At 53.8% G+C, this 18,650-nt stretch overlaps 3 protein-coding genes across 7 annotated transcripts; 1 reads left to right on the forward strand and 2 right to left on the reverse strand.

Moving 5' to 3' along the window:
- Nucleotide 1: 1 nt before the first annotated feature.
- TTC4 (tetratricopeptide repeat domain 4) lies at nucleotides 2-6,859 on the reverse strand. Of its 4 annotated transcripts, XR_008578114.1 has the most exons (11): nucleotides 6,745-6,857; nucleotides 6,521-6,638; nucleotides 6,214-6,375; nucleotides 5,905-5,982; nucleotides 4,989-5,113; nucleotides 4,605-4,691; nucleotides 3,569-3,783; nucleotides 2,828-2,909; nucleotides 1,854-1,992; nucleotides 1,661-1,743; nucleotides 656-711 (listed from the first exon to the last, which is right to left on the reverse strand). XR_008578114.1 is itself a non-coding variant. In XM_054834199.1 (10 exons), the coding sequence occupies exons 1-10, from the start codon at nucleotides 6,814-6,816 to the stop codon at nucleotides 612-614; spliced, it is 1,122 nt and encodes a 373-aa protein (XP_054690174.1). In that variant the 5' UTR covers nucleotides 6,817-6,859; the 3' UTR covers nucleotides 2-611. The 4 variants fall into 4 exon arrangements, 3 of the variants coding, with proteins under 3 accessions (XP_054690174.1, XP_054690176.1, XP_054690175.1); XM_054834199.1 differs by lacking the exon at nucleotides 1,854-1,992 and having other exon boundaries at nucleotides 2-711; nucleotides 6,745-6,859; XM_054834201.1 differs by lacking the exons at nucleotides 656-711; nucleotides 1,661-1,743 and having other exon boundaries at nucleotides 1,890-2,015.
- A 1,086-nt stretch (nucleotides 6,860-7,945) lies between these two features.
- Nucleotides 7,946-9,805, reverse strand: PARS2 (prolyl-tRNA synthetase 2, mitochondrial). 2 transcript variants are annotated; one of them, XM_054833622.1, is made up of 2 exons: nucleotides 9,633-9,805; nucleotides 7,946-9,388 (listed from the first exon to the last, which is right to left on the reverse strand). In XM_054833622.1, exons 1-2 carry the CDS (start codon nucleotides 9,698-9,700, stop codon nucleotides 7,948-7,950), a joined length of 1,509 nt encoding a protein of 502 aa, XP_054689597.1. In that variant the 5' UTR covers nucleotides 9,701-9,805; the 3' UTR covers nucleotides 7,946-7,947. The 2 variants fall into 2 exon arrangements, with proteins under 2 accessions (XP_054689597.1, XP_054689596.1); XM_054833621.1 differs by having other exon boundaries at nucleotides 9,579-9,805.
- A 3,710-nt stretch (nucleotides 9,806-13,515) lies between these two features.
- On the forward strand, nucleotides 13,516-18,387 carry LEXM (lymphocyte expansion molecule). The gene is made up of 9 exons (XM_054833760.1): nucleotides 13,516-13,608; nucleotides 14,003-14,107; nucleotides 14,213-14,329; nucleotides 14,524-14,661; nucleotides 14,756-14,896; nucleotides 15,215-15,379; nucleotides 15,561-15,695; nucleotides 17,072-17,202; nucleotides 18,285-18,387. The coding sequence occupies exons 1-9, from the start codon at nucleotides 13,516-13,518 to the stop codon at nucleotides 18,385-18,387; spliced, it is 1,128 nt and encodes a 375-aa protein (XP_054689735.1).
- The last annotated feature ends 263 nt before the right edge of the window (nucleotides 18,388-18,650 follow it).

Here is an 18,650-nt window from a genome sequence, read left to right on the forward strand (position 1 = left end):
ATTTATTGGGCAGAAGTCAGTCTACTTAAAATAGACATGTTTATTTTCAGGTTCTATAGGACAATCAGTAAGGTAGCAAAAGGGTCAGCAAAACACACCGCTCTGAACAAAGAGCTCTGCTTTACCCTGGTCAGGAGCAGAGCCAAGCGGTGAAAAAACCAGCAGCTGCTTAATCCCAGGCAGGAATCTGAGCGCATCCATCCCGCTGCAACAGGCGCATATCTCCCCAGACCACTCTGTTAAACCCCAGCAACGACAGCCCACCTCCAAGGAAATCGGTGATTTTTCATAGGTACGTACATTCGTTCCCAGCTGCTGTTGCTTCAAACTGCAGGCAGTGTTTGGCACTGCTTCAGGTTTATTTCAAAACCACATGCAGCCTATCATACAGGAGACCTTCTGCAAGCCAGCTGGATTTCTTTTTAAACAAATAATCCCCTCTTGTAAGCTCTTCATTCTCCTATGCTGCTTTCCTGGAAGTTTCCCTGTGTGCCAAGACTATTTTTCCCCTGAAGTAAGGTATTGTTGTTCAAGCAGAAGTTTGCAGTCTGTAGCTGGGATAGCAAACACCAGCCTCTTGCACAAGATTCCTCGTGTTTCATTCTTGCTCATTATAGTCGATGCACCTTCTTGCCAGAGAAGTACTTCTTAGAGAAAGGAGAACGCTTTACAAATGCCAAAACTGTGGGAGTCCCAGCCTTTACAAAATACCTGCAAAGATTAAAAAGAGTCCTTTGGCTTCCTTGTAGGTGGCCAAGTGTCATGCACAGTGAGTGACTTGTGCCCAGCTCAATAAAGACTGACCTCCCCAAGGCCAACAACAAGTTTTTTTGCTGATTAGCAGAACCTTTCGTAGCCAGGGCTACACACACCCGAGGAGGAGTGTTTTATGAATCAACTCTTCTCCCAACAGCTACTTCTAATTAAAACAGCTGTTATTCTCCCTCTGGAAGGAGGTTTCTTTTGCAACTGCCCTTACTTACAGCCTAAAATCTGAGGGTTTATGCACGCTGCTGAGTTTTATGGAGTGACAGTTCAGACACAGCCCGCGGCAGCAGACCTAGAGCTCTGCTCCCACTGTGACAGACCAAGCCACTGGCGCTGTGCGGCAGACTTTCTCCACCTAGCTACAACACAGTGCAAGTTAATAACATAGGCTTTACAATAACTTTTTGGTTTCGCAAACAGCAAATTCTTCTCTCTAAATAACTGCGTAACACTTTAAAGCGAGTATCAGAGTGAAACTATGCTGCGTGCTGTGTTGGGGGCTGCTCACGCAGCATTATTAACAGTGAGAGCATTGTTAACCTTCAACACGCTCTCTTTATATGCTGCTGCCTTTTTTTTTTTTTTTCTTAAAGTAGCACTGTGTAGATGTAATCTGAAACAGCCCTTTTGTTCTGCTGCTTGTGTGTAGCCCAACTCCCCTTCCCAACTCCATCCAGCCCTGGAAAGAGTCATTAATTTTTTTGGGGGGGGTGAAAAAAAAGGTGACTAAAGCCAGGGACAAAATCCATGCAGTCCCACTGCTTTACACCTTCCCCACTTAGAGATGCCAAGAATTAGGATGATTAAATCAGAGAACGAACGACACTTAAAGCCCAAAACTTGTACTTTCTGCTTTCGTGCCCTCTCTGGACATCAACAGGTACGGCCTCACCTTTGGTGCTGCAGCATTTGTAGCAATGTCTGCTCTGGGTTCAGCTCATACATTTCTGCTCTTTCTTCATCTTCAAAATAGAGCTGAAAAAAATTATTAAATACTTCAGATACACGAATGCAAACTACTAAGTTGTTGAAAGTCCAGCAACAGCACACTGTGTATTGACTAGAGGTTTATCAAACTTCCGTACCTTGAACCGACTGTGTCGGATGCTAACTTCAGCAGTGTAGAAACCGTTTTGTGTAAATTCCAAGTCTTCCCTGTATAAACCAGCTTAGCTTCTCATGGCAGTGGCAGCAGGAAGGCAAAAAAACCTGGCTGTTCCTGGGCTTTACAGAGAAGCAACCCAAATCTACGGGTTGCTTTTTAAAAGGTGAAATGCAGCAATGGTATGAACTAAACTGAGTAGGTTTAAAGATATCTGAATAAAATAGAGATGATTTAAGAATCCAGCAACTGTGCCTTAGACTGCACATACACACAGAGATATAATCAAGTTTTTAATCTGGTAAAGTACACAGCCACTGTCCTTTTGGACCTGTCTGCTCACTGCAGTAGGGGCTGCACTGGTGCCTGGCACATGTGACACCAACGTGGAAAATGAAAAATAAACGTCTGTATCCTTCTACGTACAATTTCTGAGAAATTCTCCAAACCTGCCATAGCCATAACCAACTCGCATTCCATGTGCACTAAAGTCTTAATAGACATACATTGTCTTGATGGCAATTAAGTGTTTAAGCATCACCAGTTAGATCTGAAAATAACCTTTTTTTTTTTTTAAAATATTTTCTCATTTGCATTGAGCAACTTCACAACAACACAGTTAAAAAACTGGCAGTCTACCAGCTTGATGGTCTAAATCTTAATTATCGTTGCAAAAATGGGAATCTAAGCAATATCTATAAATACCTTCTACCAAATACAACATAAGACAAAAGAACTTTCATTTTCATTCATTAATTCTGTGTCCATGTCAGCACATCTGGAAAATGTTTGCATTTATAAATGACTGTAGGTCTCCAAATCCTTATTTCACAACTTGTGTATGGTAAACAGGTAACGATGCCACTGCTTTCATACACTCGAAGCCCACAATCTCACTCCAGAAAAAAACCAAAGAAAACCACCACCCTGAAATAGAAGAAAAGTCAAACTTCTCACCTCAAGATTGCTGGGAAGGTATTTTCTTTCTAAATCCCAAGGAGGTAACTCAGCAAACATCACCATTAAATGATCAATAAACCTAAAAGCCAAAATACACTCAGTTAGCTTAGATGAAGCGTTCAGCTTCAATAATTTGTGCAGTTGCATTTGAGTGATGGTAGAAATACATTAGCCAATTAGACAACAGATTTGAAAGTAAGTTTAGATCACAAAGAGTTTCTTCCCTTCAAACTCATTGCTTCCCCAAAGAGACCAAGGCCCTGCTGTAACTCATTCTATGGGTTTCAAACTTCAGCAGTGCAACAGCAAATTATTTTTAGCTTTTTATTTTCACACTGAAAAAGATGTCAAAATAAACACCCTGCATTTTGTCTAAAATTGGTTTTCCTTCTATGTGGTCCCATCAACGCTGCGCTTCACCAGACCAGAGTGCTCAGGATATGATTGTGTGTCAGAGGCTTGTTTATTTTGGTACTTCAGGAGTGCTGGTGGCCAATTTGTTCCAAGAACCCATTTTCACTTCCTTTGGTCATGAAAAGGCATAGTTAAGAATATATAAAGTATCAGAACCACAACTTTATTACTCTGCTTGCACTGTAATTTTAAATCCTAAACAGGGTTAGCTATGAGATCAGAAGTCTGGAACTACTTCATTAGCATGGCAGTGGTTTACTTGCTGTCTGTTCTCATCTACTCAAACATCTCCTTTATGTAAAATGCTGCTGACAGTGCAGTTACCTGGAGTTCTCATGAAAAGCCGCAATGAAGTCTGTCTGCTCATGCTCAGGGTACAGAAAGAGGACAGGCCAGTTGAGGTTGCCATCAGCATCTAAGTGCACCTTTGCCCCCGTAGCATTGTCAGAGTGGAACCCATCTAAGGATATCTCGGCCAGGCCATCTGATATTTCCTCCTCTTCATTTGAAGGCTCAAGAACCAGCTTGATATTTCTTTCCTGGAGGGGAGGAAGGAAAAAAACAAAAAAACAAACAGGTATGGAGGGGAGAATAAGAGCAAAAATCAGCAGTCAGTAAAAGCACCAATTGTGTCATTCTTATTAATGAGTCAGCTCGTAAACATGCCATCAAAAACCTTCCTACAGTATCAGACTCAGGTGACTGGTCTTCCCAGTAGAATCCAGAACCTCAGCCAGACACCCAGACTCCTCACAAAATGGATGAGGAGAGGTGGGAATCCAGAGGAGCCTGCAAGCATAACTGAAATCCTTTTCTTTGGGACCTAGCAGGCATAACTTCAGGGTGCAACTACATGCCTCAGCTCCCGACAACATCCACTCTTTCAGAAAATTGAAGAAAGGTTGCTCTTTTCTTTGGAAAGACAACTGCAGAAAAGGAGATCAGATTTACCTAATAGCCCAAAATATTTTAACATAGCCCAAACATTTGCCCAGGACAGAGAGGATCCAGGATTGATTCTCTCCTCCACCCTACTGGATGGTTATCTTCTGTCCTTCCACTGAAGGCAGCCAAGAAAGCAAGGTTCCCTGGGCCAGTGTGATGCTACAGTCCAGCAGCCAATGCACTCTCTTGGATGCTCTGTCCATCTCCTAACACTGGTTTTTTTGCATGTTTCCTGAAATATGGAAACCCGGGAGCTGGGGCTAGAGCCATGCACATAAGGAGAATCACGGTTTTAACTCATTTTTTGGCTCTAACCCTCAAAAGCCTGTGTGAGACAAACAAGAGAGCTATTAAAAAACCAAACAAACCCACAACAAAACAAACCACACAAAACCAACCCCCCTCCCTGACCCACCTTTATTGCTGCAAGCAAAATTTCCTTTTGACGCTGCTCTTTCTTCTCCATCACCTTTGCTTTCCTTGCATCCCGCTCCTCAGCTCGCTACATGTAAGAAAAGGTTGCACCATGGTCACACACAGCAAGTCAATGCCCATCGCTGCTCCACCCTGCTAGCGAGTGGAGAAATCAGTTCAGATCTCTGGAAGGGTCCTCCCTCCAGCTCTTTTCCCTACACACCTCAACAACACACACTACGCAGAACCACCAATCAATTCTCTTTGGGGATATTGTACTACACAGAAACTAGTATGGAGAACTCTTCAACCAAGGATCTCAAAGTGCTTCTTGACACAAAGTAGGCAACAAGCATTGCAGATGCCAGACTGCCTTAATATTTACCTTTAATTTGTCAGCTTTAGCTCTCATTTCCACAAGCTTTTTCTCTTTTGAATCTATTCGCAAGCCCTCCTCACACCATGCTATTGCTTCAGAGAAATTCTTTAGCTCCATGTGACAGAGAGCTCCTGGAAGGATTAAGATTTTAAGTTTCTGGTATTGGAGTCAGTATACAACTACTACACAAAGTGGTGGTTATAAAGACAGCATTAGCCCCAGTGCTTTCAAAAGGAATACGCTATCGTCTTGCAGGGTCACGTTCAGTCGTAGGCTTCCAGCAGGTCAGCCGAGAAGAAAATCTAAAATATTTCAGCAGTTCTTGTATCATTTGCTCATCCAGTCACAGAAATCAGCAGAACGATGCTAGAAGTGTCTGTTACAAGCAAAATTTTATCATTATAATTAACATACCAGTATTTGTCTCATAAGGGAAAATGAAGTGGCTATTTCCATGGAGTGAGAAAGGCTGGAAAAAAACCAAAACGAACAACAACCCCCAAGAACTAGTATTGTGGGAAACAGCAGAAGTTATGCTGTGCTCTTACAGAAACGGGTGCAATGTCTCTTTGACAGATACAGAAGCTGAAGAGCAAAAAGATAGTGTTTTGACTGAAAATCCAAAGCAAAACACAGCAGTCTGTTTTGGGGAGAAACAGCAATAACAAAACGAGATCTGGCACAGTAACTGCTTTCATTTTCTGAAGTGAATGCTCTCCTGAAACAAAGTATGAATGCACACTCACTGAAATTTAAGGTTTATAAACACTGTTATTTAACACAGAAACATGCAGGGAAACAAAGCAACATCCAACAGCACTGTTCCAGGGCTTGTAACAATAACAGCATTGCAAGTAAAACTAAGCTGTTCTGTAATGAAGTTCCTGGCACTCCATGTGGTAACACGCTCTTTAACTCTTACCTCTTATGATTGCTTTGAGATGGGTGGGCTTCAGCTTCTTCGCTTGGATGGCATCATTGAGAGCAGAACGGTAGTTACCTATAAAGCAAGCAAAACCACTCAGAACATTTCATTTCTACTTAAAATCCAACCAGATCCAAAGGTGACGGAATAGCTCATGCAGAGACTCTGTAATTCTCCGCTTCTACAATCACTGTGAGGCGAGCAGAGGAAGAAAGAGTAAACTAATACCAAGAGCTGAGGGGACGGGAACCCACCGGCTGGGCGAGAGCCCCCTTCCCAGCCCCGCGCGGGCACAGCTGTCCGTACCCAGGTAGAACTGGGCTGCCCCCCGGTTCGTGTGCAGCACGGCGCTCAGCTCCGCGTCCTCGCTCTGCTTTTTCAGCCCCTCGGTGTAGGCCGTGACAGCTCTCCTGTAGTCCTTCTCCCTGAAGTACTCGTTCCCTTCGTTTTTGTACATCCTGGCCAGCTCTGCAGGGGAAGGACGGGGGAGGGGGGGGCTCACACAGGGCCTGAGCGGGGGGCGCAGCTGCCCAGCGCCCCAGGGGCACCCCAAGGCCTCTGCCCCGACCGGAGGGCAGACCGGCAGACATCCCCCCCGCCCCCCCCTGCCCACCTGCGGGGCCCTGCTCCTCGTCGAAGAGGAGGGACTGCAGACAGGCCAGCTCGGGCTGCCGCGCCGCGTCGATCTCGGCCGGGCATCGCTTCATGAACATGGGGATGGCCTCCAGTTCCTGCGGGCGGACACACGGCTCGGCTCGGCTCGGCTCGGCCCGGCACGGCACGGCACGGCACGGCCCGGCCCGGTCCGCCACCGCCCCCCCAGCCCCGCCGCCTCACCTGCTCCCAGGTGTCCGGGTGGAAAGCGCCCCGGTACCGCGGCGTACCGCCACCCGACTGGGCCTCCGCCATGCTGCTGCCGCTGCTCCGGACCGCCCCGCGCCCTCCGGCCTCCCCCCACGCCTCAGACCCGCCCCCCCCCGCCTCAGCGCCCTCAGAGCCCGCCCCCCGTGCCTCAGAGCCCGCCCCCCGCGCCTCAGAGCCCGCCCCCCGTGCCTCAGAGCCCGGCCCCCCAGCACCCTCAGAGCCCGCCTCCCCCTCAGGCCAGCCGTCTGAGGCGGCAGCTCCCCGGGGATGGCAGGTGGGGGTGGTCCTGCCTGGAACGGGGAGAGGAAGGACCAGGTGACCCCCTCAGGTGCAGGGTCTACCACAAAGGCCTGCGTGAGAGCGGCACCGTTGTTGCTTGTGATCTCTCGATCACAGGAGCTGTGGTGCAGGGCGAGGTGACTCCATCCGAAGAGCTCCCTGTCCAGGGCAGGATGACAAAATCACACGAAGGCTGACGAGGCGATGGCACCGCTGTGATGGCGGCAAGCTGTTCCTCACGGGACCCCCAGGGCACAGCAAACCCCACGCTGCAGTGGGCACGTACAGGTGGGGGATGTCACCCCCCCTGCGGGATGGGGTTACTTACAGCCCATAAGCAACAACGCGGCCTGGATGTTTTTACCCCCAGGCTTTACAGGTCCCCAAATTTCATGTTTCCTTGTTAATTTTTTTTGCAAAGATTTTCTACCCCCCTGAGGCCGCATCCCCAAAACCACACGGTCACCACCCAAGCCTGGCAGATCCCAGCGTTCTGCCAACTGGACTGACCTGCAGGACTGGGATGTCAATGCCTGACACCATTCTTCACCTTAATTCCTGCAGATTTGCCACACTATGGCAATTTTCAAGGTGAACGCAGCACTAGAGTTCACCATTTTGCTTTAATTAAGATTAGCCTCCACCTTCATGGAACCTCGGTGGCTCCAAGGAGAAGATGCAAATGGAGGAAAGGCACCTTCCTTTCTCTCCCTCTTAAAATCCCTCATGCTGAGAACTCGGCAGCTGAAAGGGGCGAGGGAAAGCCCCCCCATCCCCCCTCCTGCAGCCTCTGCTCACCCAGAGCCATCGCCGACAACCTGCACGTCCTTGGAAAGGAACTGGGGCTGCTCAGCTAAACTTAGTGCAGCAAAGATGAGAGATTCAGAGACGGTGAGTTTATGGGACTTGCACTTTACTCAGCAGCTCAATGACACCTTCCTTGGTGAGGAACAAAACCTCGCCGGTGTTCTGACTCCAGACCTCGAAAACCGGGGGGTCCTCACAAACCCTCTTCCCGGCTACGACCACGTAGGGATAACCCAGCTTGTTGGCGTCCTTCAGCCTTTTGCCGATGGTCAGCTGCGTCCTGTCATCCAGCACTGAGTCGCTGGCGAGCTGGGGCAGCGCTTCGGCCAGGTCATCGTACAACCGCTCCAGCAGCGCGGCTCCCTCCTCCTCCTCCTTGCTGCCTCTCTTGGGGGGGATGAAGCAGAGCTGGTAGGGTGCGATGAGGCTCGGCCAACGGATGCTGTCCTCTGTAGAGAGCACCTCGATGGAGGCCGCCAGGATGCGAGTGACGCCCAGGCCATAGCAACCCATTTCTGCCAGCTGGGGTTTGTTCTCGGGGGAGGAGAAGATAGCGTTGGAGATGGAGGAGTACTTGGTGCCCAGATAAAACGTGTGCCCCACTTCGATCCCTTTGGTCTGGGTGAGTTTTTCCCTGCACGTGGGGCAAGATGTTTGTTCCTCATTTAGCGTTTCCACGTTGGCCGCAAAATGTCCGGCAGGGCACAGCACCAGCCTGTCCTCGCCGACATCTGCCGGGAGCTGGAACTCGTGGGACACAGTGCCACCGATGCTGCCCGTGGCCGCCTGCACTTTGACGAAGGGAAGGCCCAGGCGGTCGAAGAGGCTGCAGTAGGCGCCGCACACCAGGTCGTAGGTCTGCCGAGCCGCCTCTTCGGAGGCGTCAAAGGTGTACATGTCCTTCATGTAAAACTCCCGGCTGCGCAGCAAGCCGAAGCGGGGCTTGGGCTCATCCCGAAACTTCCTGGTTACCTGGTAGAGGCGCAGCGGGAGCTGCCTGTAGGACAGGTTGCTCTGAGCGGCCACCAGCTCCGTGACCGCCTCCTCGTGCGTGGGGCCCAGGCAGTAGTCCTTGCCGTGCCGGTCTGCCAGCCGGAAGAGCTCTGGCCCCATCTGGTCCCAGCGGCCGCTGGCACGCCACAGCTCTGCTGAGCTCAGGCTGGGCATGTTCAGTTTCTGCCCCCCCACGGCCTGCATCTCCTCGTCCATCGCCTTGACGAGCTTTTCCATGGCACGGACAGTGGGCGGCATGTAGTAATAGCAGCCAGGGCTGGAGGGGTGGATGAGCCCCGCTTGCAGCATCAGCTTCTGGCTCCGGCAGGTGGGTTCCCCGGCTCTGCCGTCCCACCCTGCCTCGCCGCCCGCCTGCAGGTTGAGGGGCTGGAAAAGCTGCGAGAGCAGCAGCCTCCTCGCCCTGCCCGGGGCGCCGTGCCGGGGCCTGCAGCCGCGCTGCCGGGCGCTCAGCGCCGGGAGCCTCCACCTTCTCAGCAAGCCCTCCATGGCGGTGCCGCAGAGAGACGGGGCCCGGAGCCTGCGGAGGGGGAGCGGCCGCAGAGCCGGGGGCGGGGGGGGTTAGTGCGGACCGAGAGCGGGGGCTTCCCCTGCCCACCCGCGGGCGGCGCTGCACAGACACGCCGGGACACGCCGGGACACGCCGGGACACGCGGCTGTGCGCGGCCACCCTCACACCTGCGCAGACACGCGTGCACAAGAACACACACCTGCACACGCACCTGGGCGTACGCACATGCACGTCTTCCGGGATATATACGTACCCCCACACGGACACGCGTGAGCAGAAGCACACCTGCCTACCTACACGCACGTGCACGCACGCATGCATGCGCCAGCATACTCGCGGACACACGCGCCCTTCACGTGCGTGCTGCGCACCTGCGGCCCTGGCCGGGCACACGCACACGCGTGGGCACCCACTTACATGGGCGCGCGCCCGCCCCTGCCGCGCGCGCCCGGCAGGGACCACCGCGCGCCCCGCCTCACCGACGGAACCAATGGGAACCGCAGGCCCCTGTCACGTGGTGGGATCTCACCCGCAGCCGGCCGGAAGCCGGAAGTTAGCGGGGAGGGGACTCGATGGTTCCGCCGGCATGGCGGCGGCGGCGCTCCGGGCGCCCCCTGGCGGGCGGGCAGCGCGCCCTGCAGCAGGAGGTGTGACCCCACGGGGCGTGCGGGGCCGGCCGTGACTCCCACCCGGCGTGGGCCGCAGCACCCCGTGCTGGCACGGAGCTCCCCGGCTGCATTGCCTGGAAGCGGGCGGGCATTGCCTGGAAGCGGGCGGGCGTCCCCAGGGGCGGGCACAGGAGCCGAGGCGGTCTGGTCCGGGGGGGACCAAGGGCCAAGGGCCCCGCGGCAGGGCCCGGGCCGGGGCCTTTCCTCTCACGGCTCCGCCATCCTGCGGCTGGGGACGGGGTCGAGGCGTGGGGGCACCCCGGGCTCTCTGCTGCCTGCCCAGCGCCACAGCTGGAGGTTCGGAGGGGCCGCAGCCATGCATGGGCAGGGGAGGGCAGTGGATGGCCAGCGGTGCCAGGGACAGCGGAGCAACAACAGGGCTCTTACAGGGCCAAGAACACAGTGGATTTGTCTATTGCTTTTTTAATTAGCAAAGTTTTAGAGAACTGAGAAGATCATGACAGCTCATGGGGGACACAGCCACTCTGCAGAGCCTGCTGCCACCCCCGCGGCTCGGGGACAGTGACAGCTCGTTCATCCCAGCCGGGGAAGAATCAGCCTTCACTGTCTCTAACAGCAGCTCCACCAGCTCCGTCCTTCCCCGGGCGATCATGGCTTTGCAGAGCCGGGTCACCCCCGGCATGGGGTTGCTGCAGACCGCCCTCAGCTCCTGCTGCAGGTGCTGCCATGAGAATTTCTCCTCGGCTTTTGTAACCCACTGCTCCACCTCCTGCACCAGCATTTCCGTCTTCAGCTTCTGACGGAAGAGCATGAGCAGTAGCTCCAAGAGGCACTGCAAGCTCTTGGTGGAGCCTGCGTCATCCAGTTCGATGGCCCGCTTGAAGCTCTCAATGGCGAGTGTTTCCTGGCTTTTAAGCCACAGGCACTTGCCCCTGAAGAGCTGCAGCTGGGGTATGGTATCGCCCAGGTCAAACTCCATGGCTTTGACCAGGAGTTTCATCCAGCAGGAGCAGTTCTTGCATGACATCCATGCTTATGTTAATAGTAAGAAATAGTAAATAGAGGGGGAGTGGGACAAAATGCGTTAATGAGAGTTAATGAAAACCGAGGGGCACTGCAAGGAGCTCCGCAGCATCTTGGGGGTACGAGTGCCCATCCTCACCCGACCCATGTCCAGGTTTGTCCTCAGGCAATGGACAAACCTTGAGAACCCTTCTGAGGGCATTCTTAGCATGCATGAGCTTCCATCAGGCGCTGTGCCATCTTGGTGCGTTCCAGATCTTGCAACTACGTCTCCATGTGGATCTGGAGACCAAAGGAAACTCATCAGCTTGGCTTAGTGCCTGGTTGCAGGTTGGATGACGCAACGATGCAGGTACAAACCAGTAGCACTCATCAGGTCAGCTCCTTGGCCGTGCCAAGCCACACCAGAGAGCCAGGCCAGCTTGCCCAGCACCAGCACCTCAGTGTCCAAAGCATGACTCCATGGTTAGCAGTACCAGGAAAGGTGGTGCAAGCCCTTGAGATGCTGCCCATCCTGTTGACCTTGGCTTTAAATTTGGTTCCTGGTGATCTCGGGGTCCTTGGAAGCAGCTGACTAGCCCAGCCATGGAGGCAGCAATCCTTAATGCCTTCAGAGGTTGAACCACTTGGCCATAGGAGTACGCCTGAAGAAGGGCTGAGAAATCAAAAGCCTTTTTCTTAATGTCATTTCAGCTTTCTCCAGTCAAACCCAGCAGACAGACATCAGCCGGCACCCTGTGACCAACTCCATGCTGCACTTTTTGGCCTCCTGTCTCTCGCTCAAAGGAAGTCAAACATCTCTGAAGAGCAGTTGTAAGCACGTATTAAAGTACCCCACTAGAGGAGATTTCCCTTCACCGAGCCCCGTTTTATGAGTTGAATAATCCTGTTCAAATATAAGGAAGCAAGAATGAGTCCTTAATTTATTTAAAAATGGGATTTGAAGAAATCTTCATGAGTCTTCTATTATGGGAAATAATACTCACTAATGTGTGCTCCTGTTTACAGGGGGCTGGAAATGGGCAAAATCAAGGGATTAAAGGGCACTTTTTTGATGCTCCTGAGTGATTTAAGAGCATTGAAGTCATTCGATAGTCGAGCCAGTTCTGTGAGGTGACTCAGCATCCTATAAAACATTACCCAGAGGGAGCTGGGCAAGTTCCACAGCAGCTCAGTGCCAGAGCCAGGATCTGGCCCAGATTTCCTGGCTGCCAGGTAGCAACTTCATTCCCAGACCAGCCTTCCCCCGTTTCATCAGGTAATTACTTCTCGCTACCTACGTGTTTCTCACCACAATTAAACAAGCAATGCAAAAGTTGTCAGAGAAGTGCTGCAGCTGTCTCGGAGGCTGGAGGAGCAGGACAGGTCCCCACGGGAAGGGGACCTGCCACCCCTTGGACACCTACCTGTGCCCGGGTGCAATGCCTGCCAGTTGAGCTGCAGGTCACGCAGCACATCCAGCGCCGTATCGCATATCCCTTTGGCCATCTCCTGCTTGCCCAGGAAATGGAAGATTTTCGCCAGGCGTTTCAGGACAGGAGGGTTTTCTTTCACCGTTTCTATCGCCTGTTTGAGCCACAGAAGTGAAGCACGTTTCCGTCAGTGACTTATTGCCTGCTGTGCTGATCAAAGGGACAAAAACATCTTGGATTGATTCACTGGGGTGGTGGTTTAACCGGGTGGGTTTAAGGCTATACAAGAGATGCTGTCTGTGGGGAAAGCTGATATCTCTTATTAAATCAACAGACAGGACTGAATGCGAGGCTAAGCCCGGGGGTTATGTGCCTGAAAGCATGTCTGTGCTCCTTATTTTTTCCAGCTGTGCTGGGGGAATCTAATAAAGGTACTGCTGTCCCTGCAGCCTGTCACTGAACCGCTCGCCTGCTGCTTTGCCAGGGGCTGATTTATGCCACTGGGGCCAGTGGCCTGTGCTCAGTACGTGGCAGGACTGAGGGTATCGGCTCCTGCCTGGGGCCTCCCCTCTTCCCCCTGGGGGATTTCCAGGAGAAACGGTGAAGGAAGGGCCCGAATCAGTCCCTGGCGCAACAGCGCTGGGGGTAGCACCTTTTCAAAGCAATCCAGGGAGTCGGTCTTGGAGAACCAGGTAGCACCACTGGCTTCCCCAGGCCTGGCTTGCTCTTATCTGAAATGCCACAGGCATTAAGGGGACTGGTGAACCTCCCCTGTGAAGATGATGGAGGCAGATCGCCTTGCTCAGACCCGCCAGTGCTCACAGATGCAGCAAATAGATCATTCTGTTGCCCAAAGTGGGATTGGCAGGCTGGGCTGTTGCTTTAAGAAGGTATTTTTCAGCAGCTTAGAGATAAGTCGTCCCTATGAAAGCCTGGTAAACGGTTGGATCAAGCCCTGGATATGTTGCTTTAGCCAGGCTGGGAGCCTGTGTTACAACCAGGATCCCTGCCTCGACCCTGCTGTCTGCTCCCGGGAGGGGACATTCCTTGGGGAACTGGGATGCTGGGTGCCATGGTGACGGCTGCCATGGCAAGGGCTGCCACCATCCCCACAGCCCTTGGGGACCAGAGCTGCCAGGAGCTCCCCGGGGCCATGGGCAGCCAGGTGAGGCCACCGGCTGGGCTTGCCTGGATGCGTGGGGAGAGCTGGACTTACCAAAGTATCTCTCCTCACCTCCCAGTTTGTCTGTGCCCACTGGGAAGCAGCTTCTTGCATGGGGACATTTGCACGCTATGGTCCGGGACACCCAGCTCAGCCTGCGAGCACCAGGGTGGAAGTGAGGGATGTGGGCTGCTCACACTGGAGCTTGCTGGCACCTTCCTGGTGCTCAGCAAACAGAGCAGGGAGGAGCGGGACATGGAGCAGCAAATCCGCATGTCCGTGTCTCCTAATTGCCCCTCTTCACCCGGCTGTGGAGCCACGGCTGGCTGAGCGCGGGCTCAGCCTCGTGCTCCAGTCCCGGCGCTGCTGACGGCAGTGCTCCGTCTCTGCGTTGCAGGGGAAAGCATCGGCCTCTGGCTGGGCCAGAGCAGAGAAGGGCTCCTGGCTTAGTCAGCTGCCCCATTTCCAGTTCAAGGAGATAATGAAGAGGCGCAAACGCCAGGTAAGAGCTGCGTTTCATCCACCCTCTGCGCACATTTGCTGGGGGCGAGCGGCGCAGGCAGCACTGCCCAGCCCCGTCCTCACCCTCCCCATTCTCCTCCCGCAGCAGGAAAGGCTGAGCCCGGGAATGTACGACATCAGGGACTTTCTGCAGGAGACACGGCCCTCCAGCCTCTGGGGGATCTGTGACACGAGGGAGCAGCGGTTCAGAGATCCCCACAGGGTACGTCGCACCCTGACTTGGGAGATGCTGGGGAATGGTGCCCATCGGCTGCGCGACTTGGCTCCGGGCCGACACCTCTGGAGAACAAGCCCTTTGCAAGGGTTAGGAGCTACCGTGGGTGCCATCTCCTCCTGCTGGGCTGGGGACCGTGCCCCTTGCCGAGGCTGCCCACGGCCACCCCACCTCTCCTGCAGGACTGCTTCCCTGGCCCCGGCACGTACGGCCCCCGGGGGAACCCCTACACCCGCCTCGAGGAGAGGGACAAGCGCTCCGCCAGCACGCGAGGACTGATGGACAGCAGGACGGCGAAGTGTGCCCTGCCGGCAGCCGTGGCGAGTCCTGCCCCTTGTCCCAGGGACACGCTGGTGGGGTGGCTCCGTCCCCCGCTGAGCGCAGCCCCCGCCGCCTCTCCCCCTGTGCCTGCAGGGCAGCGGCCTGGGACCCGGCACCTACCACCTGCAGAGCAGCATCGACGAGGGGCTGCGGCGGCCGGGTGGCCGCAGCCCCTGCCAGCCCTTCTCGAGGGACAGGGTGAAGCCTGCCCGCGGTGGCCATCACGCCTTGGAGGTGCGTTGCCCCGGGGCCCCGCACCCGGACGGGGTTTCTCAGTGAGCTGTGGCATTGCCAACACATTGCTCTAAGGAAGGAGAGCTGCCTTACGCATCTGTCCCGCTTGGGTTTTGTTCTTTGACTTCCCTTGGATCCTGGACAAACACGCCCATGCAGCAGGATGTGGGGAGCGAGCGGGCTGCAGGCACTGTGCAGGAGAGCGGGCTGGTGCCCGTGAGCAGCAGCAGGGCTGAGCTCTGAGGACACAGGATGGATGGGGTGGCTCGGGAGACTGCCGGTGGCTGAGCCTCTCGTGCCGCTCCCTTGTCCCGGCAGAGGAGACGTGCCGAGCCAAGCACTGGCACTGTCAAGGGTTTCGTGGATGAGCTGATGTTTAAGGAGAACAAGAAGAAAGGCTGCTTCAGCACCCTGCCGAGGAACCCGGGCTGCCCCACGGAGAGGATCTTCTGGGCCACGCTCAGCCAGTGCCCGAGAGAGGCGGTCAGTGGGAGCAAGGATGTCGGCACCGGCTGGTGTCACCGGCATCCCCGGCGGTGCAGCGGGTGGCTGGGGTGGGGATGCATTAGGCCCTGGGGGGGTGGATGGATGGATGGGTGGCTCCTGATATTGTGCAGCTCTTTCTACAAGGGAACTGAAGCGTGACAGGTTTTCTTCTGCGCAGTATGTGGCGGGGCCGGGCTCCTACAACCCAAAGCCCATTGAGAGATCAGCATATTCCAGCCAATTCCAACCCCCATTCTGGTCATCTGCCAAGAGGTTCGACAGAAGGTCCTACCACCTCTTTACTGGGAACGAGGTGAGTGAATGGACATGGCAGTGAGAGAGGGACACAGGAATGGTCTGAGCTTCCTCCATGACCATCCCCAATCCACTACCAGCACCCCTGGGAGAGGACGAAACTCTTCTGAGCCACAGTAAGGGTGAGCACTCCTCACCAGCTTCAGCCCGCTAGGTGTGTCCTCTGAATGAAGCAGCACCCCAGCAGAAGTCCCACCTTAGGTGGCTGGCTGTGACAGAAGGGCAGACTGACCTCAGGAGGTGCTTTTCTCTCCCCATTAATTATCAAGAAAACCTGAGCGACTTGGCCAGGTACCATCCTTTAGAGAGGAGACGCGTCCCTCTCTGGGTGCTGTTGTTCTTGCCTACAACGGGTTGCTAAAGACTAAATGGTGAATAAAGACCCACAGCCCAGCGACCTGCCAGGTCAAGGGAAAGGTGCCCCCCGCGTACAGCAGCACGCTGAGCACCGACCGCTGAGCACCCACCACTGAGCACGCGCTGCCCGTAGGCAGGTGAGCGTGGCTGGTGCTGGCAGAGGGGCAGGGGCTCAGCAGCCACCACGTTATCTCCACCTGCATCCTCAGGGCTTTGCCCTTTCCAGGGGACGCTCAGACAACCCTTCCCATTAGTTTTGCTCTGCATCAGCTGGAAGCAAGTGGATGCACTTCATGGATGAGGGCAGCTGGGTTTGAGTCCTTTTCGATGCCAGGAGCTCCTTGTATCCTCTCAGAAAGTCGTATTCTGCTGCTTGAAAGACGGTTTTTCCTCTAGCAGCATCAGCAGCACATTGCAAAACTAGTGCAGGTAGGAGCCCTTCCCTTAGTACCTGTTCCTGGAGCTGTATTCATCTTGGCAGCTTCCCCACGGAGAACCAGAACAAAGCCTAGAGGGCTCAAAGCAAGCAGGGAAAGCTTTAGTCTGGAATAGTCCACCTTGGCTGGGGATGAGGAGCAGGCTTCCACGTGGCTTCTCTCCTTTATCCAGCTGAGTGGGGCAACTTAAAAGAGGTTGAGGATGAAGACATCTTTGTAATTGCTGGGGAACTTGACAGATTACATTTCAGTGGGGAGGTTGTGACACCGCAGCCCTTTGCTACAGCTAAGCAGTAGGCAACTGGTGAGCGTGCTCAAGCCTGCAGAGCTAATCGACCTCTTTATGGACCACTGTGGTGAGAACTGCTCGTGAAGGGGACTGGCTGGGCTAACACTGATTAGTGTGTCTTCTCCTCCCTCCCTCCCCTGCAATATAGGCTCGGTTTGGTTAAGATAGGCCACGTATTGTATTTTTTGTAACTGAAGGCCTGGCCACGTGAAGGCACTGCCTGGTTTTGCCCCACTCACATCCACCATGCTGCCTCTAGATGGGAAAGCGCATGAGACCTTCTTCTTCCAGAACTCTGTAGGTGTTGGTCGCTACGACATCACCGAGCATGAAAAATACCCTCAGAAGATGAGATACCGGTCCCTGTACCGGTGTGATGCGCAGCGGTACCTCAGCAACTTGAAGCGGGATGCCTGCTTGCTGTAAGTCTGACAGACGAGGGGGCTGTGAGTGGTTTCACACTGGCTTACAGGAAAATCATCTCGAGCAGCTCTGGGGAGGCTGCCTGCACGTTACTGACACTACAACTGATGTGAGATGGGATGGTGATGTAGTTAAAGTGCTGCATCGGGACTGAGAAACGCTCGCCAGTCCCACCGCAGGTTCCCCCACCCCAGGGAGGTTGGTATTGCTGCACCTCTCCCCTCCCAGGAAAGCGAGGAGACCTTTGTGCTTCCCCACCGCGTAGTGGGAGGGTTAAAGAACTGCTGGCTCTGAAGGCACTTCACAGGTGCCAAGGTGGCGGTTGTCTCTTGTGAAATGCAATTTGCCTGCAGCGGAGGTGTAAGCAAATAATTTCTGCTGAGTTAGAGGAGGCAGCCTGGGAAGGAACTGGGAGGTGGATGATAATCAGGCTGCCTGGGCTCGTTCCCAGTGCTGGCGCTGGACTGCGCAATGGCCCCGAACAAAAACCACCTTCTCAGGCTGTGCCTTGGTTTGCCCGTCTGAGGACGGAAGATAACAAGGCTCACTTTCACCTCAGAGGGCTTTGAAATCGCCAGCGTGAAAACCCTGTGAAGCAGTTAGGAACTATCCTGAGAGGCCTTGGGATAGCCCTCCGCTCTCACGTTCACTCATGGCCAAGATTAGCAAACTGCTGTGGTGGCACCACGGGCTGACGGCTCTGTCTTGATCTCCAGAGAGGAGTTAGAAATCAGCCTTGGCTGAATGGACCTTGACAGCTTTCCGTGGGGCAGCCAGAAGTTAGCTATCCTGTGATGGAGGACGCACAATGAAACCTAGCTTTCAATATTGCCCAGTTTTGTTAATTTTGCACTTCCAGTGGGAATAAAAAAGAAATCCGAGCAGCGAGCAGGACTTGGAATTCAAACACATCTTTCTGATCAAATAGCACTGGCTCCAAAATCACTTTTCCAGCTACAGCTGTGCTTTCTAAGGAATAGCCAGGCTTTTAAGAGCTCAGTTCATGTCCATGCTGATTAAGACTAATGAGATTAATCCAGCCAATAATTTGAGCCCACTGAATTGCATTCTCTTTCCACAGCGAGCGGCTCAAGCCTGTTGCTAAAAACAACTGGAGTGATTTGATTTTTGCTCCACGTTGTCCAGACACCTCTGATGAAGTCACTGCCGTTTTCCAAACATAAGATGGTGCTGGGAAGCCCGGATCAGTCAGTAAGCGGCAGACACGCCAGCGGATGAGACGGTAGGTGAAAATACAGCGTGCTGGCACACGAGTCAGGAGATGGGAAACTCAACTCTTGTTCTGTGGTAATAAAACACTTCCTTGGACAATCAGCAGTCTAATTTTTCTGTCGAATTCGTTATTTCCACCTTGGATTCTATAAAAGTCCAAATACTCTCAAAATACTTAAGGTACAACTCAACGGAGAGCTGGGTCTGAGGAAGC

The sequence above is a fragment of the Grus americana genome, chromosome 8, assembly GCF_028858705.1.
Source record: "Grus americana isolate bGruAme1 chromosome 8, bGruAme1.mat, whole genome shotgun sequence".
NCBI classification, from domain to species: domain Eukaryota; kingdom Metazoa; phylum Chordata; class Aves; order Gruiformes; family Gruidae; genus Grus; species Grus americana.